Source organism: Parasteatoda tepidariorum, chromosome 4 (assembly GCF_982258835.1).
Source record: "Parasteatoda tepidariorum strain Cologne lab strain chromosome 4, Ptep-v5.0, whole genome shotgun sequence".
NCBI classification, from domain to species: Eukaryota; Metazoa; Arthropoda; class Arachnida; order Araneae; family Theridiidae; genus Parasteatoda; species Parasteatoda tepidariorum.
Window position 1 is genome coordinate 47,997,335 of NC_141758.1, and position 26,657 is coordinate 48,023,991.

Here is a 26,657-nt window from a genome sequence, read left to right on the forward strand (position 1 = left end):
TTTTATCACCGCGGACCTGTCAACGTTTGATAATTTCACAGTGGCCCTCTACGGGGGGGGGGGGGGAGAATTGATTGTTTATATTTTTGATTTATTAATTTTAATTTAATTGAATTTGAACATGCCTTCAAAATAAAATACAGTTACACCAAAAAATAAATAGAAAGTGATTTAACATTTTAACTTACTAGAACTTTAAATCAATGAGAACCCTGAGCTTCTTTCTTTGCAATGAGACGGTTCCATCTGGGGGTAATCGGAGACAATGATACATTAGAAACATTTAAAAATTATGTCACTACCTTCGGGGGCCCCTTTTTTTCTTTAAATAAATAAAATTTAATGGAACACAGATATTTTCGGCCCGGTACCATTTGATCCACGGACCGGTACCGGTCCGTGGACCGGGGGTTGGGGAACACTGCCCTAAGGTACCCGCTTTTATGCTCCTAGCATACAATGAAATATATTGTATGATTCAATATCGTTATGGCAATATCAAAGATCGGCTGAATTATAATAATTGGTAATATCTTACTATCTATAAAAATGTAATGATGGTGTTCTAGTTTTATTGGCTGAAAATCATGTGGCAAGATCCAATTTTTCCTCACTCATTTCTATATTGTATTGGTTGTCATCATCATCATAAAAGTATTGTTTTTCTATAAATATTTTTGTATCCTCATTTAAAGTTATTTTACTGTAATTATTCAAGTCAATTTCCTGTATTTATCCTGTATTAATTCAAAAGTTTAAAACTAAGAGAATTGTTTTATTATTATTATTATTATAATGTAATTCTGAGCTACATTTTAAGATACAGTTTTTTAGAAAGGCGGTCTAATCTTATTAACCGTTTCGCAATTATAACTTCAGTAGAATTTTTTTTTTTTTTTTTTTTTTTTTTTTTTTTTTTTTGCAAAGAAACAACAAGCTACAGGGTACTATGGGGCCCCTAGTTCAAAAATATTTTCTTGATAACCCTTTCAATTTATTTCCCGTGTTAATTTTGATAATAAAATATTATAATTTTTTAAAAATTTAAAAAAAAAATTTAATTTAGAAACTTATTAAGATTAATGATTTCAAGCTCTTTCTGTTGTAAATATTTTGTTGTGGAACAAAGAGCTAGGACATAATTATCATGGTTGTGCCCAAATATTGGTTTTATTAAAAATCCTGTAAATATATCATCCACATATTCATATAAGTAATTTTTCTCTAACTTTGCTAGAGATTTAATATGAGTATGCAATGGTAAGAAGTAAGTTTTGAACAATTATTTCATATTTTCTAACTTAAAAACAAAAAAATTGCTGTGAAAATTCAAAAATAGTTTCTTACAGAGCTTTTATGTTTGAAATCTAATTCCCCTTCTAAGAATTATTAATAATAATTTTTATCTACCAAGTTTGTAAAAAGATGGCGTAGACAGTTATGATAAGTTCTAAAGTATTTCGAATTTTCACATTTTATGTTTTTCAAAATTGTAGAAATTATAAAAAATTTTTTTACACTTTTTCATACTTTTTATTTGGAAACCCTAAATCATGAATATCCTTGAGGAAATATTTAGGTATACCAACATTTTTATTAACAACATTAGATTAGAAAAATGATTTATATTGTGTGTTGTATGTAGTATAAATACTATAATTAACAGTAAAGTTAATTTTTTTTTAATTACTAACCCAATTCTGAAATCCTGAGTATATGGAGTGCACAATATAAATAAATATAGCATGCATTTATGCCACATCTTAACTTTTTTTCCCTCTAGAATTGATTGTTTTAAAAAATTAAATTTGTACGTATAATCTTCTTCTGCGCTTTGTTTTGTTATCCCTCTTCCATTTCCCTTCTTAGAAACTGAAGTAGAAAATATTCGAAGTTAAGCTGATTTCTAAAATAGTGTGTTTTCCAATTGCCAAATCTCATGATCAGCGATCAAAGTTTTTTGTGGTCCTTATTTTTTTGTCTTCTTTATTATTTTAAACAACCTTTTACGATAGCTTCTGTTTTTCATGATTTTCTCTTATAAAAACGTGCTAAGCCAGACTTAAAACTATAAAAAGTATAACACTATAATATTATATAATTGTTTTACCTGAGAATTGTTTTATATGAAATGATAAATAGTTATTGATAGTTAAATAATTGCTAATGTGATCATACTTTTCATTTTTAAATCCTCATAATATGATACAAAAAGTACCAGGAAAATTATATCGATGTTTTATGCTCAAGTTATAAATAAAAGCTACAATTTTGAGTTAGATTATTGTCACGACATTCACGATGGTTAAGTGGGCATTTTTTTAAATTAAGACTAAAAAAAAAGTACAGCACCGTTGAGAGATTTTGTTTGAAATCCAGATTTCAAACGGCGTGGAACTAAGCATTTAGAACTGTAGCAATGCTTCACTCTGCACAGTTCGGGTTGAAATAATAGTTTTTCAACAATGAATGACTTAGCTGAACTCTGGAGAGAGAGTCTATTAAATTACAATTCACAGCCTAGTTGCCTGACTGTCTGGATTATCTTCGTCCATGGTTTTACCATTGAGCATGGTAATGGGTGGGCTTTTGCCATTAACATTGATTTCAATGACGACGTCCTTAGTAACGGCAGGTTCTACGTTTACTTTTGTAGCTTTGAAGGAAGAACTAGGCAACATACTGTCGTCGCTGCTGCTGCGACGTGTTGCAGTTGCGTCGCTGTATATGGAATCTTGACTGCTCCTCCTCGCGTTGGCTATTTTTTGCGAATTTTCATCATTGAAAATGTCGAACACAGCTGGGGCACTCACTCTCTTAGAATTATTCCCGAGTCGACTTATGAGCGTGTTGGTGGGTGAACTGTGTAAGTGATAGTCGCGATTTTCTATCCAAGACGGGAATTCTTGCTGGCGAATAACATATTTTTCTGTTTCATCTACTCCTGTTTCGACGTCACGTTTCCAAGGTAGGGTGAGTTCCGTCAGCGTTTTTGAAGGAGCTGATAGTGAAATACTGTCATCATTGCTATCTGAATCCTGTGCAAAATCTGAAAAAAATTAATTCAATTTATAAATGCTTAAAAAGGCATCTTCATTAAAGTCATTGAAACTTTTCAGGCCGATTGGCCAAAATTGTAGATTAGTGAATTATAAACAGTAAACATAACTGTAATGTAAGCAATTTTTAAATTCTTTATTTATAAAATGAAATTATTTTAGAAATTTTTTCCGATATAAGAAAGTTGGTTTCTTATAACCATTGTACACAAATCCCTTTTTATCAGCGAAAATAAATGAAACGCTAATTTTCATCGCACCTTAGGTGCCTACACAATATTTAAATGGATTTATACCGGTTTTTATACTCTTGATATTTAAATAATGAAAATCTTTCAGTTTTGACAATCAGGGCAATTTTTTAACAATAAATTGCAAGATAAAAACAACAAACGGGGCTTTACCTTTGGCTTTTGTTTCTGGGTGTGGTAACGGCGTACAGGGTCGAATATGAGCTGTGAAAACGATACCATCATCATCATAGGTGGAAGAAACATCTAGTAGAGAACTGTAGTTAGATAAAGGTTCATCCATGGCCGTACCCGTTTGAGTAGGCATAGGAGTTGGTAAATCGTACTCTGAAGAAGGATCATCCGCAACACTGAAGCGCAATTTAGGAAGATGAGTATTTTCTAAAAAGTGAAAAAAATTAAAAATGTTTTATTTCTTCTTTTTTTATATATATATATATATCCGTCGTTGAACAGCCGACCCAATTTTTGGGTTTACGACTACTAATGTTCAACTCCGTAGCCTTGTAATTTTAAACCAATCCAGAAGACAAGGAAACTCCTGGATCAGTACCCCCAGAGGTATTGATTTGTTATGGGAACATGGAGGACTTAGCGACTCGACAGATATAACGTGCATCAGTCACAATTTACTACACGGAGAGTCTTCGGCCGGCTGGCATCGAACCCACGAACTCTTGGACATGGGCCGAGTAACCTACCAACCAAACTATCCCGGTCTTTTTGTTAATTCGTTGAAGAACACAACATCAGGAGAAATAACTAGCAACAGATGGAAAATACTAAATAACTGTTGTTACTGGTGATGGATGAGTTTAATGGCAATGCGCATATGAAGTGAACAAATTCCTGTGCTGCTACTAATATATAAAATACTTTCACTAGAGAATTTTATGCAATAACACGTCTTTTGACTTGTTTAACTTGTTTGAGCGTTTCATTTATATTCTCATGTTTATTTCTGCTGCTTCGATGCATAAAATTGTTAACGCATAAAAATAATTTCTATAATAAGGTTGGAAAATTTTTTTGATAGTTTTAAAGTCTATCACGTCTTTATTAGAAAGTATAAAAAAAAAACAAATGCACTGTGCGCACCAAAAAAAAAAAAAAAAAAAAAAATGAACCACCTGAATAACTTTTGATCTAATGATTGGATCTTCACTTTCTAGGACTAAATCTTAATGGTTCGAGGGAGAGATCTCAAGTATGCCAATTAATTTGTGCAGATGATATTTTAAATTAAGAAATAAGACACAATAGCGTACGTTCTTTTAATAAACATACCTTTTTTTCGGTGGATAAGGATTTTTGACAATGTAGGTGGTAGCGTCTATCTGGTAAATATGGTCCCCATTAATTTGGTCAGGAGAGTGATTCGAAGTTTATATTTTTACGTATCCATTTCGCCAATATCTCGAGAACTTTTTAAGCGAATTGAAGAATTTTTGCACTCAATTATAAAATTCGTTTGTTCAAAGATAATTCCATGCAAAAAATACATTTTAGTAAATATAATTAAATTTTATTATTTTATTTTATAATAGCGGGAAAATTTCGAATTGTAAGGTATGCAATTGCTTACGTCATTTTAAAGTATGTAATTTTACATGGCAAAATATAAATTCGGTTGTATAGTTCCTTAGAAATCGAATTTTAAGACGTCGTATTATTAAATTTCGATTTACCTCCTATATAAAACCCTACCCCCTATATTCCTTTATATTTTCGGTGTCCGAAATACGAATCCGTAGAAAAAAAAGGTATGTTTATTCAGAGGAAGTATGTTAAGTCTGATTTCATAATTTAAAATACTGTCTGCTTATTTTGTAGCATATTTGAGGTAATCCCCTCGATCCATTAAGATTGCGTTCTGGAACTGAAAGATTGATCATTAAACCAAGTTACTCAGTGTGGTCCGTTTTTTTTTCTTGGCATACTGTATATTAGCCTTGATTAGCAATCGGGTATGGAAAAATTGCTTCAACAAATATTATTTAAAGATACTTGAAGAAAAAAAACCTGTTTTTTTGCAAGACAGTATTATTTTTGATCTAAAAATTCTAGTCTTTAAATGGTCTTCCTTAAAGATTTCTGAACTGACGTTATTTGAAGGTACTTTAGCTTCATCATCAATTGATTGCTAATAACAACAAAAGTAAAAGAAAAAATGTATACTGCCGTCTTGAAAGAAGACAGTATCTTTAATTTGAGGTACTGTTTCTTTCTTAAGACGGCTCAATATAAGACGCAGTCAATTTATTGATAGCTGAAGATCAAACTGATTTAATTCAGTCTCGTAGGTGGGACATCTTTATTCAACTTGTTTACTTTCCTGAACTGCGAAGTATTTCACCCATTTTTACACATTACATATTCTGAAACAACTGGCTGGATGGCGCAGTTGGTTTGTCGTTGGCCTTCTGAGCTCAAGTCTGCGGGTTCGATCCCCGGCCCAGACACCGGATTTTCGGGATGCAGAAAATCCTCAGCGGCCATGTATGGTTATGCGGCATGTAAAAGATCCCAGGAGTGCCTTATTGGCTCTTGGCATTTCCGGCAAAATTAAATTCCTAGTGCACTTCAGCATCCAAATAGAGTCTCGGTGCTGCCATCTAGTGTGGCAGAAACTAGACGTCCAAATTAACATGACCAACGGTATCTCACCCATTGTGGTGGTCCTGAAAGAGTGGATACCACCCCTGGAGAACACACTAGGTCTGCTCATCGGCAAGACCGATTGTGCAGCTCATTGGAAATAAATAAAAAAATATTCTGAAGCCCAAAAAAAAAAATTTTTTTTTTTGAAATTTACTTTAGATGTAACAGGTTTGGTGAAAATAAATAAAAAAAACTACCAGTTTTAAAACGTACTTTTCTTTCCGTTCAGAAGACCTCGTGTGTTGGTCCCGTCTGAAGAATTGGAACCCAAACTTCGTTCCGAGTTGCTACCACCATGTTGAGTGTTATTGCTATTGGCCAAGCTTGATTTCAGAGGAACTGCGTGACTATAAGTGTGACTGCTGAGTCTTCGGTGAGGTATTCGTTCGTCAATCATATGACGCATCTGGAGTCTTGTTTGGTGTGAATCGTTGGTGGGATCATTGCTGCGACCATATATTGAATTTCGATTAATGTATCGCTGTAAAGAGAACTTACATGAATATGGTTTTAAAATAATTGATAAATCACACCAATACTTGCCTTTATAAAATTAGCTACAAAATTTACTGATTAAATTATCTGTGATTCCGATTGCGTGCTACATAGCACGTTAAATACTCCAGAAATTGTAGAGGGGGAGAAAAAAATAAGTCATTGGGCATAACCTGGGACGCGTATTTCACCAGCATGGAAAAAAAATAGCATGTATTTAAAATTACAATCAAATCATAAATATATACATAAAAAAAAAGCGTTTTTTTTCTTTATTAGCAGCTAAAGAAAATTAGAAAAATTCTGAGCATTGTTGCTTTTCCTTCATGATCATCCCGAATTAAAAGCTCTGATTGTTCAAATATAATTTATTTCTTGCTTTAAAATTCTTAGTTTTGTTTCGTAATAGAATCATTATGAATGTGTATATTAATAGGTAAAATCTTATAAGATTAAGGGGTAAAGAATTCGCGTTTTAAACAGAGACCCAGAAATTTGGATGTCCTGGGTTTTTAAAACTCGTAGTTTCCTAAGTCTAGCGAAATCGCTGAAAAAGGAATAACTCTTTCATTAACTTGAAAGTAATATATGCAGTTTAATATCAACTAATGTGAATAAACTAATAACTACAGCATTATTATGGTAGTATAGGAAGTAATATTTTGTAATCATACTTTTCTTGGTGGTTTGAACATGGCATCGGAAAGTATATGGTGTAGTTGGGCATCAGCGAGATCTTTCGTACTAGGTGAGTATTCAAGTTCTGCTATATCTACATTTAAAAAGCTTGAATCATTTCGTGGAATATCATTGTTATTTTTGGCCTCCTTTTCATCTATTGGACTAAAAAAGAAAGAAACTGTTAAAGGTAGTTTTTATAAATAATTTATGCCGAGCATCAATTTATGCTACTGCGATTTAAATTACAGAACATTCTTACTCGCAACTGTTTTAAATTTTGCACAAATGATTTGGGGAAATATAACTATAATCTTTTTAAATTATTCAAGAAAATATTTTTGGTGTCAAAGAAAAAAAAAAAAAAGAAAAGCAATAACAAGGAACAGCATGTAAAAATTTCACCATTTCGAAAAAGCGTGGTTATTATACCAAGCCTACCATTCTTAATATGAAGTGCTCGTTCTCTATTTTATTTGTTTTGTTTTTTTACCATTTTTATTCTTTAGGATTATGAATTGAACAATATTTATGAATTGAACATTATTATTGAATTGAACATTAATTATGAAAAAGGTTTTATATAAACTCATATTGGGTAATAAGCCTAACATTCAAAACTGCAATTCACTTTTAAGAAATGTGTTTGCTAATTTTAGAAGATCGTATATATATATATATATATATATATATATATATATATATATATATATATATATATATATATATATATATATATATATATATATATATATATATATATATATATATATATATATATTTGTTAGCTGTTATTTATTTGAAAAATAATAATTCGTCAGTTCTGAAAAATTATTTATTATACTATCAAACTTTTTGACCTTGAGAACGAAAACATTTAGAAGAAAAAAAAACATACTGTTAATTCTATTTTTTTCATTTTTTTGTTATTATTATTTTGGTCTTTCAGGTTAAGTATCATAGGCATATTCTCTGACTAAGAGGAAAAAATTTCAGATAAAATTCGATAAAATAGTATCAAAATAACGTTAAAATTTTTTCTGTCGCATTTAGTCCGCATTGTCGTGGAATTTATTATTCCCTACCGTATTACAATATAAAAAGTGATTTCGATGCTAGAAAATTTTTTAAAAATATATATAAAAAATATGTATAAAAAATATATTAAATACATTAATATATTAAATACAAATAAATATATATTTGTATTTAATATATTTTTGTAATAAATATTTTTGAGTCTTTTTTTTTCCGAAATCAATATTGTTTGATTGAGCAAGATTTTTTTAAAAAATAATTTAAGTTTTTTTAAAAAAAAATAGTGCTATCAAAAGCATATTTTCGCTTTAATGAGCACAGGTAACATTATTAAAATCTATTTATAACTTTCGCTATTGTTTATGCTAATACTTGAATCCACTACCCCCATAGATTTAGTGTTAAAGGAAGGAAAGGATTACATACATGAATGATAGTAAAATTAAAGTTTAATTAAACATTAAAGTGGCGATTTTTGTTTTATTATTTCGTTTGTATTATGAAATAAAACCGAATAAAACTCATTTTAAATATGATTTTAGATATACATTAATTTGATTTCAATTTCGTTGAATAAGAATTGTTTGCTTTACCTTTTGGTGAGATTTGATTGAGTATAAGATCTGAATATGGATGATAGCGAAACTCCCAAGTCATTTCCCATAGCACCAGGTATCAAGTTCGAATTGTGTTTCACTAGATTCATAGCATCAGCAACATTCAATTTGGAATATGTTTCGAATATTTTTGGTTCAGCATTTGCATGCTCTCTCGTCAATATTGGACGAAGGTACTTGTTATTGTAATATTTAAATCTGAAAGGGTTTAAAAAAAAAGGGTTAAAACGATGCGATGGCACTGTATGGAGGGTTAAAATATTTTAGGAACGTGATACCTACTTATCTCTCAAATGATAATTTCCCATTGTTTGACCTACAATATCTTCTATAGCGGCCATGAGGTGATCCATAGACTATGAATATATTGAAACATATTTTGTTAAAATTTATTTTCATTAAAACATTTCATTAAGCATTGTATAGTATTTCCGTTTAAAATCTTTTAACAGTTTTATTTTTTAATTCCTAATTAATTTATCCGTTAATCTTTTAATTGTTTTTTAAACAAGCTACTGTTTTTAAAATAAGATAAGGTTTAACTCCAGTTCTTATAATCTAAATGTAGTTTAGAAATTAGCAACACACTGCATGAACTTGGCTGAAAGCCAAAACTTAGAGAAAAATAACGAAACAAAATTTTTCTGAGTATTGACATGGAGTGAATCCATGAAGTATCTTTACCAGCATAGTCTTTAATGGATACGTATTATTTTTCTTGCTATTACTGTTTTTAAAATAAGATAAGGTTCAACTCCAGTTCTTATAGTCTAAATATAGTTTAGAAATTCGCAACACACACCATAAAATTGGCAAATTGGCTGAAAGCCGAAACTTAGAGAAAAATAACGAAACAAAAATTTCCCAAAGTATTGACATGGAGTGAATCCATGAAGTATCTTTTACCAGCGTAGTCTCTAATGGATACGTACTATTTTTCTTTCTATTACTGTTTTTAAAATAAGAAAAGGTTTAACTCCAGTTCTTATAATCTAAATGTAGTTTAGAAATTAGCAACACACTGCATGAACTTGGCTGAAAGCCAAAACTTAGAGAAAAATAACGAAACAAAATTTTTCTGAGTATTGACATGGAGTGAATCCATGAAGTATCTTTACCAGCATAGTCTTTAATGGATACGTATTATTTTTCTTGCTATTACTGTTTTTAAAATAAGATAAGGTTCAACTCCAGTTCTTATAGTCTAAATATAGTTTAGAAATTCGCAACACACACCATAAAATTGGCAAATTGGCTGAAAGCCGAAACTTAGAGAAAAATAACGAAACAAAAATTTCCCAAAGTATTGACATGGAGTGAATCCATGAAGTATCTTTTACCAGCGTAGTCTCTAATGGATACGTATTATTTTTCTTGCTATTACAATTTGTCCTCACTATTTAAAGTATTACCATGTAACTAAAAAATAAAGTGTATTTTGCGAAATAACTATTTCTCTAAAACTTGTTATTTTTATCAAATTAGTTTTTTCTTATAGCTAAGAAAACTTAATTTTCTGATGAAACAAAAGTTTTATTGCTAAGAAGTTATTTCTAGCAGAAAATTTTGCAAACGTACTATAATTTTTGTTATCAAAGAGCTGAATAATATATTTTTCTTATGTGGTACCACAAATTTGAGCATTTCTTTATTTACTGTCATCACCATAGAAATTATTCATTTTGTTAGATTATCTGAAGTAATAATATAAGTAATGTTAAAAAATTAGTTATACGTTGATTATTCCTTTGTATTCATTTTGTTAAGTTATCTTTAGCGATAATTTAAGCAATGAGGAATAGTTAGTTATACGTTACCATTAAAGGCGAATACCATTATTGCTTATCATTAAAGTTTTTATGTTATAAAAGATAATTTTGAAAGGAGACCAAGCTGGTTAATTTATAATTTACGTCATTTTGGCGTAGTTATGTATCTCTTAACTGGTAAAAAAACAAGGTGGAATGTAGCCCGAAACAGCTAGGATAGTTTTAACGAGGAGATAAAAATGGAGAGAAAAACTTCGCCTAGTGTGATGGTAACTGATTTCGTTGTTTATTAGTTTTCGTAATATTAATGTGGCCAGTTTTGAAGCTACGTGTTGTAATTTTCTTTAGTTATAGAATGTCTTAGTTAACTAATCAGTTGTCAAATCGTTAAATCTAAAAAAAAATATATTCTGAAATAAACTATTTGAAAAATAGATATGTTGCTGTATTGCATTTTGCGAAATTGTAATTTTCTCCCGGTCGTAACTGTCGTCGTTCAAGTTCTATTTTGTTTTTATAAGTTTATAGATAAGCGAATACTCTTGTTAAGTAGCACAGACTTATTCTTTTTGAAATTTTAATGAACTTTAACTGTTTTTTCCACAAAAAAATAGACACATCATATGCATCATTGAGGAAAATGGTGCATATGTCTCTCAATAACAAAATGGAAATCGCATAAACAAATTTTGCAGAATCAGTTAGCCGATGTGGAAAACTATTCTTCTGATAATGCGATTGATTCATATGAGCTGCATTTGACAATCTTCGTGATTCTTGTTATAAATCCTTAAAATGTTGCATTATTTTATACGATTATAAGCTTTCAGAAAACGCACAAAAGAAAAAATTAAATTTTTTAAAAAGTTCTGAGATTTGATAAAACACAACAATTATTTTACGCCTTTTTTTCATTTTTGGTGTTAGTTAAGTTACTTAATTATTTTTTGAATAGTTTTAGTTAAAATATAATTATTTAATTTTGGAACTAGGTCCTAGTGAAACGTAGGAAATTCAAAAACTTTATAAGGTTATTAAGGTCGTTTGTGTATTCCATTATTATTTTTACTAAAACACGCTTTAAAAAGTGTCAACCGAGGATGATATTTGTTTGTACCAAAATATCTGTTATCAATTAGTGTTTGACTGTGAGTTTTTCTTGTGCTACGTTCTGTGTAACTAAAAAAAGAAAACTCTTAGACATCTAAGCTACAAAAATTTTAACAAACATTTTTACAAAAAATTTTTGTGTAAAAAATTTTAAAAAAAATATTGTTCATAACAGCAGATGTTTAATTTATTTTTATTTATTATTTTAATTAAAGTGAAATTTAAATTTACTAAATTGTATTATTATTTACAATATAAAATAAGTATTAAACTTACTCTTGTAATTATTCTCTCATTCATGGACATCTTAATTTTGTTTTTGGTTGGCACATTTAATATCCTTACGAGAGGTCCGATTGTCATGCCCTGAAATTGAAAACGCTTGTCAAAATATGCTTTGGCTGTTATAAATCATAAACATACGATTCGTTAAATAATTTTTAAAATAATTAATAATTTACACGTATATTCGTCTCAATTAACACAATTCTATGCTATCATTATCTGCTAAAGTTTTAAAACTAAGAATTATTTACATTATTGTAAAAAAATTTTGCACATCATTCTAATTCTTTTCTCTAAGGATAAACCAATCTATGTAAAAAGTAAATTTTAGTATTTATTTATTTATTTATTTATTTTACTTAATCAGAATAATAAAAAAATTGACTTATTTTTTATTAAATTGACATTAAATTAATTTGTCTTAATTGTTGATCCAGGATTTCCCCTGTTTTTTAAGTTGGGCTCAAAATCGGAGAACCCAACTTAAAAAGTCATACTTTAATGTAGGGAATCAAACTATGATATAGACATATATTCGATATTGATTGACTGTTCAAGGTCGATGATAAAATAAAATAAAATGGTCGAAAAATTTTTGAATTGTACGGTAGATTACATCATTTTAAAGTATAATTTTAAATGACAAAATACAAATTTTGAATGAAATTGTCGAATAATTTCTGAACGGTTAAATTTAGATGTACTTTTTTATATACTTTTAAATGTACTTTTTTAAATTTAAATGTACATGATTTTTACATTTTTATTTTGCTCACTGTATTTGATTCTCATTGACCTTTATTTGTTGTTGTCGGCCATTAAGGCAGAGGGGGTGCGATTGTTCTTATTCTCCAGTGGCGCCACCTATGGCCAAGTTCAGACTTCTCCCACATCCATACGTCACGCCCATTTAAAGTGCGGACCCATTCATACATCCATTCATTCATCCACAGATCGTAATTTTGACCTGAGCCCAAGAACGATCAATCTCCAATTCAGTACTCATAGAGGTATAATTTGTTATGGGAACATGTAGGACTTTGTGACCCGACAGATTTAGCGTGCATAAATCAGCATTTACTACACGAGGAGTCTTCGACGGGATGGATTCGAACCCCCATTCTCACGAACGTGAGTCCAGTGCCCAGCCAACTTACCTTTGTACGATGCCTATGATGCATATTAAATTGATTAGAATATTTTTAGTCCAACAGTTTCATGTAAGTAAGTTCGTTGACTTCATTAGACTGAATCACTGTTACCCATAGAGAAAGAATGAGATCAGAAAGAGTATTCTGTCTCCGCTGACATATAAAAGATAAAACTCGCTGCAACATCATGACAGAACTTTTCGCAAGTGAATAGCCCATTTTCACAAACAAACGCTCCTGTTTTATTTTACTGTTATGCAGTGATGGACTGTCCAAACAATTGCAACTATCGATTATCGTTTCAAGCATTGAAAAATCGAATTGATTATCTTTCTTTTAATAAATACCGTGAACTTTTTTCTAATTAACATAGAAGGAAGCTGGAAAACGCGAATAATGCTTAATTGAACTGTTATGAATGACTGTTGTGAACTCACAATTATGAAAATAGATATTTGGTGGTTTTATGAGAATGCTGATAAATCAAGTACATATAAGAATCAACGACAGTTTATATCTACGAATTAACGAGCGATCATCAAAGCTTTATCTTCCTCTGTCTAATTTTGATCAACCATCCAATAATCCGATCACAATGCTGACAAAAAGAAAATCCCCTATGGTAGAGGTTAAAGTTTCCTTGCTATTGGGCTGAATGTGGGAAATATTCGTGCTTTTCTGCTCCATGTAACGCGACTGTGAGTTTGTTTCCCTCAAAAGATCCTCCGATTTTGTCTTAAATGCTTGATCTAGGAGTTCATCTGACTTTTGGGTTGGGTTCAAAATTGCAGGAAATTAACTATGTAGTCATACATTCGATAATGAGTGGCTGTTCAGCGCCGATGATAAAATAAAATAAAATAAAATCGTCAAATAAAAAGCTTTATCGAGAATAGAGATTTCAGATGCTCTTTGATGCTTGACATATATCCTTCTCTTCTTTAACAGCGATGTAGTTGCCCTGCGATTATCCCTGCTCTAAGTTGTTAACATCTTTTTTAACGACGCGGAAGTAGATGATATCTCTTCCCTTTAAAACAAGACAGTTAAAATCTATGAAATCTTTTTAACATACTTCAAACTAGTTGAACGTCTCAATTTGTTAGCTGCTTTGTCGCATTTTTATCAGCGTGAAATAGTTCTTTTCAGTTCAAAAATCAGTAATAAAAAGTATAAGCAATGAAAGACTGGGTAAAGATAAATTTTTCATGACGATTATCTATTTTTATTTAGTTATTCATTCTCCATTCATGGGAAGAAAAGAGCTAATGAATAATGATTTTTATATTCACTTGCCAAACTTTATAAATTCACATTTCAAAGGAAATACGCTGACTGCCCTTTTGTTAAGAGCATCTTTTTCCGGTTTTATCTTACCAATTATTGTTCCTTTTTAGCTTTCTTTTCAATTTGCGAGACGTATATCGCTTTTTTTTTCTTATAGAACAAAACTGCTCTTTCTTAACTACTATCAATTGATGGATTACTTCACCAGACTATTAATTGCATTTATATCTCAACAATAAAAAGAAAAAAAGAGAGCGAGAAAGCAAATTTATAGAACTTGATATTTTCTGGCTTTGCATTAAAAATGTGTGTTTTCCCTTCAAAGTACCAATTTCAACATTATTTAAGTTTTCTGTAAAATTAGTGCGAAAGCAACGATATAACAACTTACATAAATCTGGTTATTATTTGACTTTATTTTTAGTAATTTTAAATATAAACTATTTCTCGAATAAATGGGACAATAAATACATTTTTTAAAACTGAGACGATACAAAATTTTTAAATATATGCGTATTATGTCCACAAAATTATAATTAAAAAAGTGTTACACATATAATATATCCTAGAAAATCCCTTTTATGTTTCTTAATAATCACGATGGCCACCTTCAGTGTGTATCAATCATCTAATAGCTTTATTTTAGACAGGAATTTTAAAGTTGTATGAATTAAGAGTGGTGATTTGAAACACCGCATAAATTTCTAACTTAATTTTTACTCACCTATTCTGCAAAAATGTAATAATAATAATAAAACTATTTAATTGGCCATTAACCAGTTTTTCAAATGTAATAAGATTATTTTAAAATCGTAATCATTTACTCTTTACATTGTTTCAAATAACGTAATATGTATTGAATAAATTATGAATTATGAAACATAAGTAACAAATTGAAACAATTTGTTCAAACATTTGGCGTCAGTTAAAAAAATTCAAGATAAACGGCAATTAAAATTGTTATAGTGATTTTTAGTCTTATTATGATTTATTAGAAAACAACATACTAATGATAAAACAAATTACTATTTATTTTTTTACCTGAATGAAAACAGTGAAGAAAACTAGTGCGATGATGGTTGTTACCATCATATTTTTGGTGGGAATGATTCTATCGGAGACAATGAGTACCAAGGCAAAGGCGACTGCACCCCTTAACCCTCCATAGGCCAAAATGAACTGTTCCACTTTATCAATTCGATGTAGACGAAATCTATTTGCTATTGCAGTGAGAATAATAACACCTGAAAATATGAAAATACATAAATATTTTATTTTAATTCATTTATGTCTTTTTTCTTCTTTTTTTACTAAATTTCAGTTCTTACGATACACTTGAAAGTGAAACGATTAATTTTAACGCGTAAGTTTTTTAACTAATGTGTAATTTTCACGTAGACTTTCTTATTAAATAATTTTTAATGGAATAAATTTATATCAAACAAAAAAGTTGCCAGTATTGATAATTATATTGATATTAAAACAGAATTAATATTAAAAAAAGTGTTAATTTTTGAAGCCAGTAGTAGGACAATTCCACGAAAAGTAAACAAAGATGTAAAAATTTGAAATTTAGCAAACTTGACGTATCCCACATTTATGCAAAAGAAGAAAGAAATGTTTTTTTGAAAAATATAATTTTGCAATTGTCAAATTTAATTTCGCCAATTTTTTATTACATCTGTAACAAAAGTTCAGCAAAAGTAAATAATGTTTTTTGAACTATTTTGAAGAAAAAAAACACAATTTGATTATTGGCAACATTATTTGATGTTGATTTAATGCAAATCTTGGCACCAAAAAAGCTTTCAAAGGACGGAAAATAGGTAGTTTTATTTTTTTACCAAAATTAAACATTAGATAGGTTAATAAGTTAATTGTTCTTGAATTTTCCCAATTTTTATTTCAAATATATTTAAAAAAAACATTTATTCATTACTTTATTTTTAAAAAATATTGTTATTTTTGGCATGTACTATTATTCCTTGAAACTGTTCTAAATTTAATTTAATTTAATTTAAAGCATTTATCTACATTTAAACATTTTTAAAAAAAGTTTAAAATTTCTATGCAATTTAAAGATGATGCTCTCAGGCAAAACCCTGGATTAGAAAAGAAATGGAATGAGACTAACCAAATATTCATAAAGTGTTATCAAAAATATTTGATACATGGAATAAAGAAAGAATTGTTTTCTTATAAAAACTCCATTTCTCACACCCGATGGCTCTAAGTTTTGCCAAAATAAAGAAACTGAATTTGGAAAGTGGTTCATGGTCTAATTGGCATCAGATCATAAATATTTCATTTAGAATATTGAAGAACCTTTTTGAAAATTCTGTTACTGAATTTTAGCATGATAGCAAACATCTGAAATTAAAATAATAATTTGGGAGCGGAAATAAACTTATTTAACAATAAAAGCCTAAGAATTAAGAAAATTAAATAAATTAAGAAAATAAAAACTAAGGAGAAAGTAATCAAATAACGAATTTCTTACTTAATCTTGATGCAATAATTTCTTACATAAAAGACGTGTATAAAAATATTTGTTTTACTTAAGAGTGTGTTCGTAAAATTCTTTCTTGGTTACCAAACATATTCAAGGAACAATGGAACATAAATTAATTACTCACTGCGCAATTTCGACATTAGCATGAGTTACGTCCGTATTAGTCAGTATTTTTTTTAAAATTGTTATTAAAAAGTTTCAGATCTACTGCAGAATTTTTAACTTAATTCTAGGCATTTAAAGCTTACAAATGTTAGGTCCGTAACCTTCGAATTGCCCATTGATATTAGAAGCCAGTATTAGTATTAAGAAATAGTTATTGATATAAAAAACCAGCACCGATAGTTTAATTTATCAGAAGCTATAAATGAAATAAAAATTCTACGAAACGAAAATTGTATTACCAATAAATATACTGATAAATGTTGAAGTAAATTGGATGAGAAAGTTATGGAAACCACAACTTCAAAATTATTTAAAATATTTATTTCATCTGGTGAATTTGTACGCATCTTGATGCAATCAATGGATGCTTTTATCTTTCTCCTTTTATATGACTTTCAACATATATTCAATGAGCTTAAATATTCAAACTAACTAATTATACAAAACTGGGGCGAAAACAATTCTAGTTAGCAAACAATTCTAAAATTTTAAAGCAGTGTTCCCGTTTAATGAAATATTTTAGTTAAGCTACTTTTAAAAAAAAACTTGAATTAATATTTGTTTCCTATATTTAAATATTTTTTTAAGTTAATTTGAATGAAATTATTATGCATTAAAAAAAGCATAATACGGAATTGTACGAGGAGTTTTAAATAAATATACACATCGTAAAATAATCAAATTGTACATTTAAGAAATAATATCTATAAGGCACATAAAAGAAAATTAAAGTTTGAATCTGACATTTTATGCTTTCCGCTTGGAAATAATAATATTTCATTGTTGACATTTATTATTAATTTATCTTTAAAGAATGACATCTATTAAAAAGGATTTTATATGTGTTGTCATCGATCACTTTAAATGCATTTCATGGCCTATTGTAAATCTGAAGAAAAATGATTTTAAAATGATAATTTGCTTATAAATATTTTCGAAAAAATAAAAATTCGACACTGTGAACTCTTTAAAAATGAATAATGAAGTTAGGATATTACTTTTTGAAGAAAATGCTTATTTTATTTGACAATAAATCGAATAGTTGCGTTTTACTTTAATTTCTTTGCGAATTGAAAAGTTAATATATATACTCACATAAATAATCTGTGCATTGTTATAAAATTAAATATACTTGCACAAATATTCAAATAATTAAAAAATGTTCAACATTTATAAACGTTAATGAAATACTAAGAAAATGAAGTTTGATATAAGAATAACTTTTTAATATTTCAGAACAATTACTTTTCGTTACTTATCTACAGATTTTTTTAATTGTTTGCTTCTTCAACCTGTTAAGCCTTCATAGAATGGGCCAGCTTTCTAATTGCTTTTAATTATAATTGGAATAAATTACTGTGGCTGTTAAAATGTTTCATAATAAGATATTTATAATTCCCACCAGCGAAGATAATTTATCTGCTGGGATAGAGTAAAAAAATTTTAAACTGTGGAGTTTTTCGTATACTTTAATCACTTACTTACATCATAAAAATCTTATTTGAAGACAAATTATTTTCAAATTGAATATGTACCTAATTGTCGCTGTACACACCTCTTACTCTATTGTCCACAGAGTTGTATTTTCTTTATGTAAATCATTTCCACGTTCCAAAAGCACTATAGTGATTTTATGATTTTTCACTTAGTTTGTTTTTCCTTTTGTTTTAATATCAGACTAAGTTTATGGCTACTTGTTATTTCTTTACCTGAGTAGATAATGTCGTTCGTGTTTAGCACAGTACTACTGAATTTTGTGTAAACTTGATTTTTATTTCAGAGGTTTTTGACCTTTCTTCTTTTAGTTGAGTTGTTTTAGTTGAAATTAATGTAATTTACACAATCCTTGTTAAGGAAAAATGTCACGAAAGTTTCGGTTTTCCAGTAAACCAGTTTATTAATACTCCTTTAAAAAATAATTCTCCATTACCTCTTGAATGAGATTCGTAAAAATTATATGAATCTGCTTAGGGTGATTATATTTTGGAAGATATTATTGATACAATTGTTTTAAACCATGTTAATGTGCAATATCTGCGTCATTTTTTATTATGGCTCGTTGTATGATCGAGCTATTAAATATGGTTCCTGTATTCAATCGTGTTTGGTACGCTTGACTTATTTAAAATGTCATGTTTTACTCAAAGATTTTTTATTAGACTTAAAGTTTAAATATTTTTAAATTATTTATAAATACTACATTGTTTATAACAAATTTGTTAAAGTTTAAGGGGCAGATGCAAGAATTTGATTTAAACAACAAGAAGAAAATCATTTTCAAACGAATGTTAATAACATTATCTGAAGAGTTAACAAACTCATTTATTTTTACTAAATCATTAGTTTTTTATTAAAAATATAAGTTTTTAATAAATTAGCTTATTTTTTAAACTTTTAAAACATTAGTTATCTAGTCAATATTTTTATAAAAATTTAATGAAGTATTTACAAAACAGTCATGTCGCTGCAGAGATTCAATGAACGAAAATGTTAGCATCACATGCTTAAAATGCTGTCGTGGGAAAAGCTTTGAAGCCAATTCAATGAAATTTTTTAACTTTCTTGTTACATACCTCCTACGTTTCTTTTACACTTTTAATTTAATATTTTCCTCAACACAATTTGAAAATCTATATCAGAAACAAATTTTGAAGCAATCGTCAGCAATGTGGTTGTTAACACATTGCTGACCGGTCACGAATTAACTCGTGTTTTTGTAGCCAAGCGTTGATGACCGGTCACGAGTTAACTCGTGTTTTCGTGGCCAAGCGTTGATGACCGGTCAGGAGTTAACTCGTGTTTCCGTGGCCAAGCGTTGATGACCGGTCACGAGTCATAGCAATCATGTTAGCAGTGATCTCGTGATGACTATTTTACAAAGTGGGCGTAATTTTCCTTACTTTTCAAGTTTTACTATTTAATTCTATACCAATTTATTATAATCTTGCGAAACCCGATATATTTGCAAAACTTGTGGTGTACCAATACACGTAGGTGATTGTTATACTTTTTATCATACGAAAAAGAAATATTAAGAGTTGAATAATAAATGAAAAAAATTTTAAGTTTATTTATATTGTTTTACTTCCACATCCGCTCAATTGCCGGGCACATGGGGAAATTTTCAGAAAAGTTGCCGGTCAGCAATGTGTTAAAATCGAAAGAAGAATAAATGAACTATAGATGTTATTTTACCTATAGTCCTGTACACTGTGCAAAAGAAGATGGTCATGACGACGAACCAAGTGTTCCATTCGTGGTTATCGTTGACCGTGGAGACACCGAGGAAGAGGAAGATGATGGTTTCAGAAGAACTGGCAATCATTTTCATTGCGTATTTAACTGTAATGTGACTCTTGTATGAGATATTCTCCTCCACGTAGTTTTTCATTGTTATACCACAGAATGTCAACCTTAAAAAGAATATTACTATCAGATGCATGATGAACAGTCATAATATCATTGAGATATTGATATTTTTTATTTTATTTCCAATGGCAGATTATAGACAGTAACAGCATACATAAACATCTAATAAAAATAAGAACAGAAACAAAAGATGCTGCAACAGAGTCTATTAATCACAACATGTCTCTAGCTTCCCAATAGCTTTCAGTGATAGAATTCCTGCAAAAGCGCAGAGCAGCGGAGAAGGTGCGTGGAGTCCATGTCCTCACCAGAACTGCAAAGAGTGCATACCGGGGAAGGAACGGTACCAAATCTAGACAGATGTTTCTGCAGACAGTCATGACCGGTGGCCAAGCGAAATTCAGCCACCGCTCTTCGTCTTGGGCCATTTCGCAAATTTAGGATGCAAGCCCTCCAAGACTTAGTAGAAGTACGGTCGATAAGTTCTTCATGAGCACAGGTCTGAAAGGTCCTCTTAATAAGCTGTTGGATGGAACAGAAAGGCATCATGTGCGCAGAAGTCTGAATAATTAAGGCCCCCTTTTTTGCTAAGTAGTCTGCATTTTCATTACCCGTAACCCCGCAATGGGCAGGAACCCACTGGAGAACAATGGTTTTCTTAAGGGATGCTAGGTATTCAAGTTGGAGGCGGCAATCCAAAATGTCTCAAGTTAAGGGATTATTTAAGGATGCAATGGCAAGCAAAGCAGCTCTTGAGTCACATAGGACAACAGCTTTTTCAAAAAGATCGATATGACACTGTAACTGGACTAGAGCTATTCGGATTGCAGCTATAGATATTGATATCTATTATATGATTAGAAAAGTTGAATTTTTTTATAGTTCTGTTGGAAAAGCCGTTAAGGTGTTTTTCGTAACTCTCTTGCTAAGGAAATAAAAAAAGTGTCTTAAACTCAGAGCAAAGCTATAATTTTAACACATACCATCTTGTCAACTTTATTATAGAACTGGCTATCATTTTCATTGCGTATTTTAATGTAACGTGGCTCTCGTCTGAGATGTTCTCTTACAAGAGCCATTTAAAGTATGGCCTTTTATCTTGACACATTACTCCATTTGCATAATTAGCATACAGGATGCTGACTAACTTAAACTAACAGACATGAATAATTGTTACAAACTCGCAACAGCTACAAAAATGGCATATTATTTGCTAAAAAGTATTATTCCATGCTGTCAGAGCTTTTAAAAAACAGCCTTAAAAAGTAAAAGCAAGATAAGCTGTGTTAGTTTATAGCAATTTTACACAGCATGGGCAAATTCGCGACATTTTAAATTCTTATCTTGATACATTCTAATAACTTTAAATAACAATTTTATACCATATGAAGAAATATTTGCGAAATGCTGAAAGATCAAGCTTTTAGAAATTTTAAAGCAAAATATCTTCATACAAAAAAAAAAATATATATATATATATAGTCTTTAAATCGCTAGATTTTTTTTAATAATTAAAAGTATTTTCACAAAGATAAAATAGAAATATCATCTACCTTTCTATCGTAGTGAACTAAAGAATTGGAATTATATGCCGGTCCGGAATTCTCGCCAAAATAAATAAGCTCATGTTTCGCACGCTTTAACTTTCCTCACCTATAAAAAGTGAACTCTTTCGCTAGGCTTTCCCTCACGCGTGCTTGAATAATGCTATTACCTTCAGATCATCTTTCAAACTGTCGCCATTAACCGATTAGCTTAACTCTAGTGCAACTTTTAAAAATCAAATCAAACAAAAAAAGAATGAAAAAAATTCTTACGCCAAGATTCCTGAAAAATGAAACAGTTCTGCACTGACGTAAGACAAATATGACATGACGAAAACAAAGAGTGGTTCGATGACTCTGACGTGATGGGTGAATCTGGAGACGAAAGCTGCTAGGAGTCCCCAAAGGATTCCCACGAGTGTGCCCCCGAGTGCCACCACGAAGAAAGATGCCACCCCTGCTAAGTAGTCGACAGTGATGATATTCTTTGGTCCCATTTCAGCATATCCTTCGAACATGTGATAGAGCACCTTAGGAGAAACAATAAATTTAACTAGGTTGTGATGAAAATAGGTTTGAAATATAACAAAAGTAATTTTACCATGTTGAACTCATTATTAACGAAAAGCCTAACTTCTAATGCCCAGTTAAATTTAAATTTTATGGTTTCGAAACCATGATAGTTGTAAATGGTTACCAAGCATTATCTAGATTTCCAACTTACGTGTACATAACTTTGGTTCTTAGTTTTGACTATTTTACATATAATACGAATATTTATTGTTCTAATATTTATTAGATTAACATAATTTAGTTAAAAAAACAACAGCTTTAAAATGAAGCATAGTCAAGTTTAGTTAGCTTTTAAGTGTGCTCAACTCAAGGAAACTGTTTTTGGTATTCCTTTTTCATATTTTTCGAACCTTTTATACTTTCTTTGGCTTGCCTTATAAAATTCATGAGATTGCATTATAAAATGCATTATAAAATTACGTTCTTTTTAGTACGACTTTTCACATTTAAATTTTTATCTCTCACAAATTATTTTCAGTTGCTTTTTAAATATTTTAATGATAAAATAGAGACATTTAGCTAGATAAATGATAATTATATTCATGCAATAAATAATTAAAATTAATGATTTTTACCAGGTTTGTAAATAGTACGATTTAGGAAACTGATTGCTATCATACTACCTACTTCCTAAATTTTACCAACCAGGAAAATATTTAATAATCAAGAATAAGCAAGTAAGTAGACAATCAGTAATCATAATGAATGTTTAATAGATATCTGTCAGCTAACCTATTCTGTTAGCCCGAATTATGGATAGATAGGCATATATAACAAAAGATGTAATATTAGTGTTTTTTTTTAACTGTTATAGTTAAAGTAACAGCATTATAAACAAAAACAAAATACTAAAGAAGCATGGTGGTATGTACTACTAAATTCAACTCAAGTGTCACTTTTTGGGCATCATATTTTCAGCTGAATGAACCTAACAGAGAGTAAAACCCATTATTCAGGTTGAACTTCAATGATGAGAACATCCCGTTTCAAAGTAGATGTTTGATTTATAATATAAACACAACTGGTTTATTCGATTTCAGTTTAATGTTAGAATATTCTTTATTTTTTGAACTAAAACTTAAGATTTTAGATCTGATTTACCTAATTGATATTTTTATCTGTATTTTTTTTCTCAACCCCGTTTAAAATACTTCTTTAAATCCAGTTCACTTTCACTAGGGCAAAAACAAAATACTAAAGAAGCATGGTGGTATGTACTACTAAATTCAACTCAAGTGTCACTTTTTGGGCATCATATTTTCAGCTGAATGAACCTAACAGAGAGTAAAACCCATTATTCAGGTTGAACTTCAATGATGAGAACATCCCGTTTCAAAGTAGATGTTTGATTTATAATATAAACACAACTGGTTTATTCGATTTCAGTTTAATGTTAGAATATTCTTTATTTTTTGAACTAAAACTTAAGATTTTAGATCTGATTTACCTAATTGATATTTTTATCTGTATTTTTTTTCTCAACCCCGTTTAAAATACTTCTTTAAATCCAGTTCACTTTCACTAGGGCAGCTCATTCAGAGTCCCCTTTTTTGGGATCTAAAAATAATTTTCTTCTAATTTTTATTAGATTCTGAAATAACAGAAATTGATTCGATAGAAACATCCAAAGTAAGAGAAAGAATTGAAATAAATCGGTATGTCGAATCGCTGGCTGGCATTTAATTACTTGTATCACCAAGAGACTCATGAAACATATTTTTCATTATTTTCCTATTCCTAGCTCACAGGCAAATAAAATTTCTTTGAATTTGCTGAAATAATTTCAAATCTTTCCGACTGATTCACGTGCAAGATGAGGTTTTGCTGTAAAAAAGAGCCTGGAAATTATGTGTTGAGAGAGTTGTGTTGGACTACGCAGAACAGTTAAATTTTAACAAAGTTCTCAATTGTTGCCGACTCATTATAAGCCTCACTAATGAGATGAAAAACTTGGTATTGGGTGATTCTAGTTTAGGATTTGTTTCGGCCCTTTTACTTGTTTAGGTGTAGGGTACAGTTTAAAGGATTTGTAAAACAATTTGTCTAGTAGTTAAAAAATCGCGTCGTACTATATCTCCTAGATCGTACCGATTCAATTTAGGGCACCACTTGAAGTACAATTTGCACAAAAACGTAGAATTAACAACAACAAAAAAGGGCTCCAAAGCACATTTAGTTGGCAAATAAACCTGCACAATAGAAAAGTTTGATTAACAAATGTATAATACATTTATTAACCTTTATTAAACTTTAGTCCTGCTGTATACTTACACAGGATGTTCTAAAATTACTTTAAAAAATTAAGAAACCGATAAACCTAAATAATTTAACGCATCTGCACACAACTTGATTTTTCCGCATAGATCCCCTAAAAAGAATTTTATTTGTTAGATTATCCCCCTTCTCAATCCTTCTTTGGAAATGAGGGTGGTAAGATTTGGGAGAAGAGCGATTTAGCCAACTTTCCTCTAATACTAATAAGTATTTGATGGGAAATAATAACAAATGATGACAGGTTCTTAATATGTTCTTAATTTTTACATGTTTCTTAAATAAATGATGTAAGAAAAATTTCTTAGCATTGAGCAATAATACATTAGAAACAAGCAGTAAATAAAACGTCTTGACCTCAGAAAGGATTAAAGTTTTATAACAGAGTCACTCTTAAGCTACCTTGAAAATCTTAGCTACATCTTTAAATTAGAATGACGCTTATTTTATATACGAAAGTATTTTAAGTTGATTGAGTATAAAAATATATTTAATTTAGAGTAATTTCACGGTTTTTTGAACTTCCTTTTTCCTTATTTTATAGAAAGAGATAACCTTTTTCGAATATAAGGATAAAAAAACATAATATATTTGCGTAATTCAAGGCAAAGCAGTTTTCTAAAAACATTCTTTTATATAAGCAAAAATATTCATTATATAAAAAAAATTCAGTACTTTAATAATGCACTTAATTGTATCAACACAATGTTAATGGAAAAGCTAAAAGACATTAAAGAAAAATAGTTTAAGGGATGTTCAAGATATAATTAATTTTCATTAACTTAATTGTTTGTTTCATCGCACAAGTTCATTTATAACTTACATAACACAAGCATTTCTTTCTTTTTCTTGGTACATAAGACAAGTGTTTTGATATTATCAAAAATGTCTTTTGTTTTAAAAAAAAACATTCCTATTGAATAGAATAAAAGCAAATCACCATTTGTGTTTTTTCCAGATTTTCGCACTTATTTTAATTTTGCCAAAAGTGATGATAAAAATTTATATTTTAATAACACTTAAAAGTTTTTCGAGAGCATTATATTTAGTTTACTAAAAGAAAAAGCATGAATTTTACTCTTAAAGATGTTATTACATTTTTATTTTGAAACACTTACTAAATCTAGTTTTAAATAAAGCCCTAGATTACCTAGTATTTACGCATGCAGGGCTTTAGTTTTAAATGGCAATCAAGTTTATTGTAATGAAGTTTTAAAAAACCGAATGAAACGGCATATTAAACATTTAACATTTGAGGCTCTATATATTTTTTTAATTTAACGAATTTTTAGTCGAAGGAAAAGTGCAGTGTAGTTGATGTTAGTGATTTTTTTTCAAATTAATTCGTTGAAAAAGACATTTTTTAAAAAAGGAAACAACGTTTTTGACTTAGCGATGTTAATTTAAAGCTGATGTTGTTCACTTGCTGTATTTGCTGTTCAGCAGGATGTATTTAATGTTATCACAAATTAAGAAAGTTGTACTTGCTCTTAAGTTATTGTATTTATTTATTTATATATTTGTTCAAGCGGAAAATATTTCCCGATTTTATGAACAAAAATACTTGTGATAAGAAATTTCTTAGTTAATAACTATAATCTTTGCCACCAACAAAAAAAAAAGAATGCAATTATTATTAAATTTGAAAATTTTACTGACAAATATATTATTTCAAACTAATGATTAGGTATCATTATAGACAGAGAAAGCAAAAATAGAATATTTCTTGAGCATTGTACTTTTTACCTTTCGAAATGTAAACATACCAATCGATTATTTTTTGCAATTCTAAAGCAATCTATCACACTTCGCCACTGAATAG

At 29.6% G+C, this 26,657-nt stretch overlaps 1 protein-coding gene across 4 annotated transcripts in view; it reads right to left on the minus strand.

Moving 5' to 3' along the window:
• Positions 1-1,530: 1,530 nt before the first annotated feature.
• LOC107448946 (Na(+)/H(+) exchanger protein 2) overlaps positions 1,531-26,657 on the minus strand; it is a 210,090-nt gene continuing 184,963 nt past the window's right edge. For all 4 annotated transcript variants that reach the window (XM_087161047.1, XM_071182245.2, XM_016064324.4 and 1 more), the window contains exons 3-12: positions 22,265-22,521; positions 20,274-20,491; positions 15,443-15,645; positions 11,955-12,044; positions 9,082-9,155; positions 8,776-8,997; positions 7,141-7,309; positions 6,185-6,452; positions 3,464-3,691; positions 1,531-3,049 (exon numbers count right to left, since the gene is read on the minus strand). In XM_087161047.1, coding sequence (XP_087017173.1) covers positions 2,514-3,049; positions 3,464-3,691; positions 6,185-6,452; positions 7,141-7,309; positions 8,776-8,997; positions 9,082-9,155; positions 11,955-12,044; positions 15,443-15,645; positions 20,274-20,491; positions 22,265-22,521 — 2,265 coding nt within the window. In that variant the 3' untranslated portion in view covers positions 1,531-2,513. The remainder of the gene's footprint in view (positions 3,050-3,463; positions 3,692-6,184; positions 6,453-7,140; positions 7,310-8,775; positions 8,998-9,081; positions 9,156-11,954; positions 12,045-15,442; positions 15,646-20,273; positions 20,492-22,264; positions 22,522-26,657) is intronic.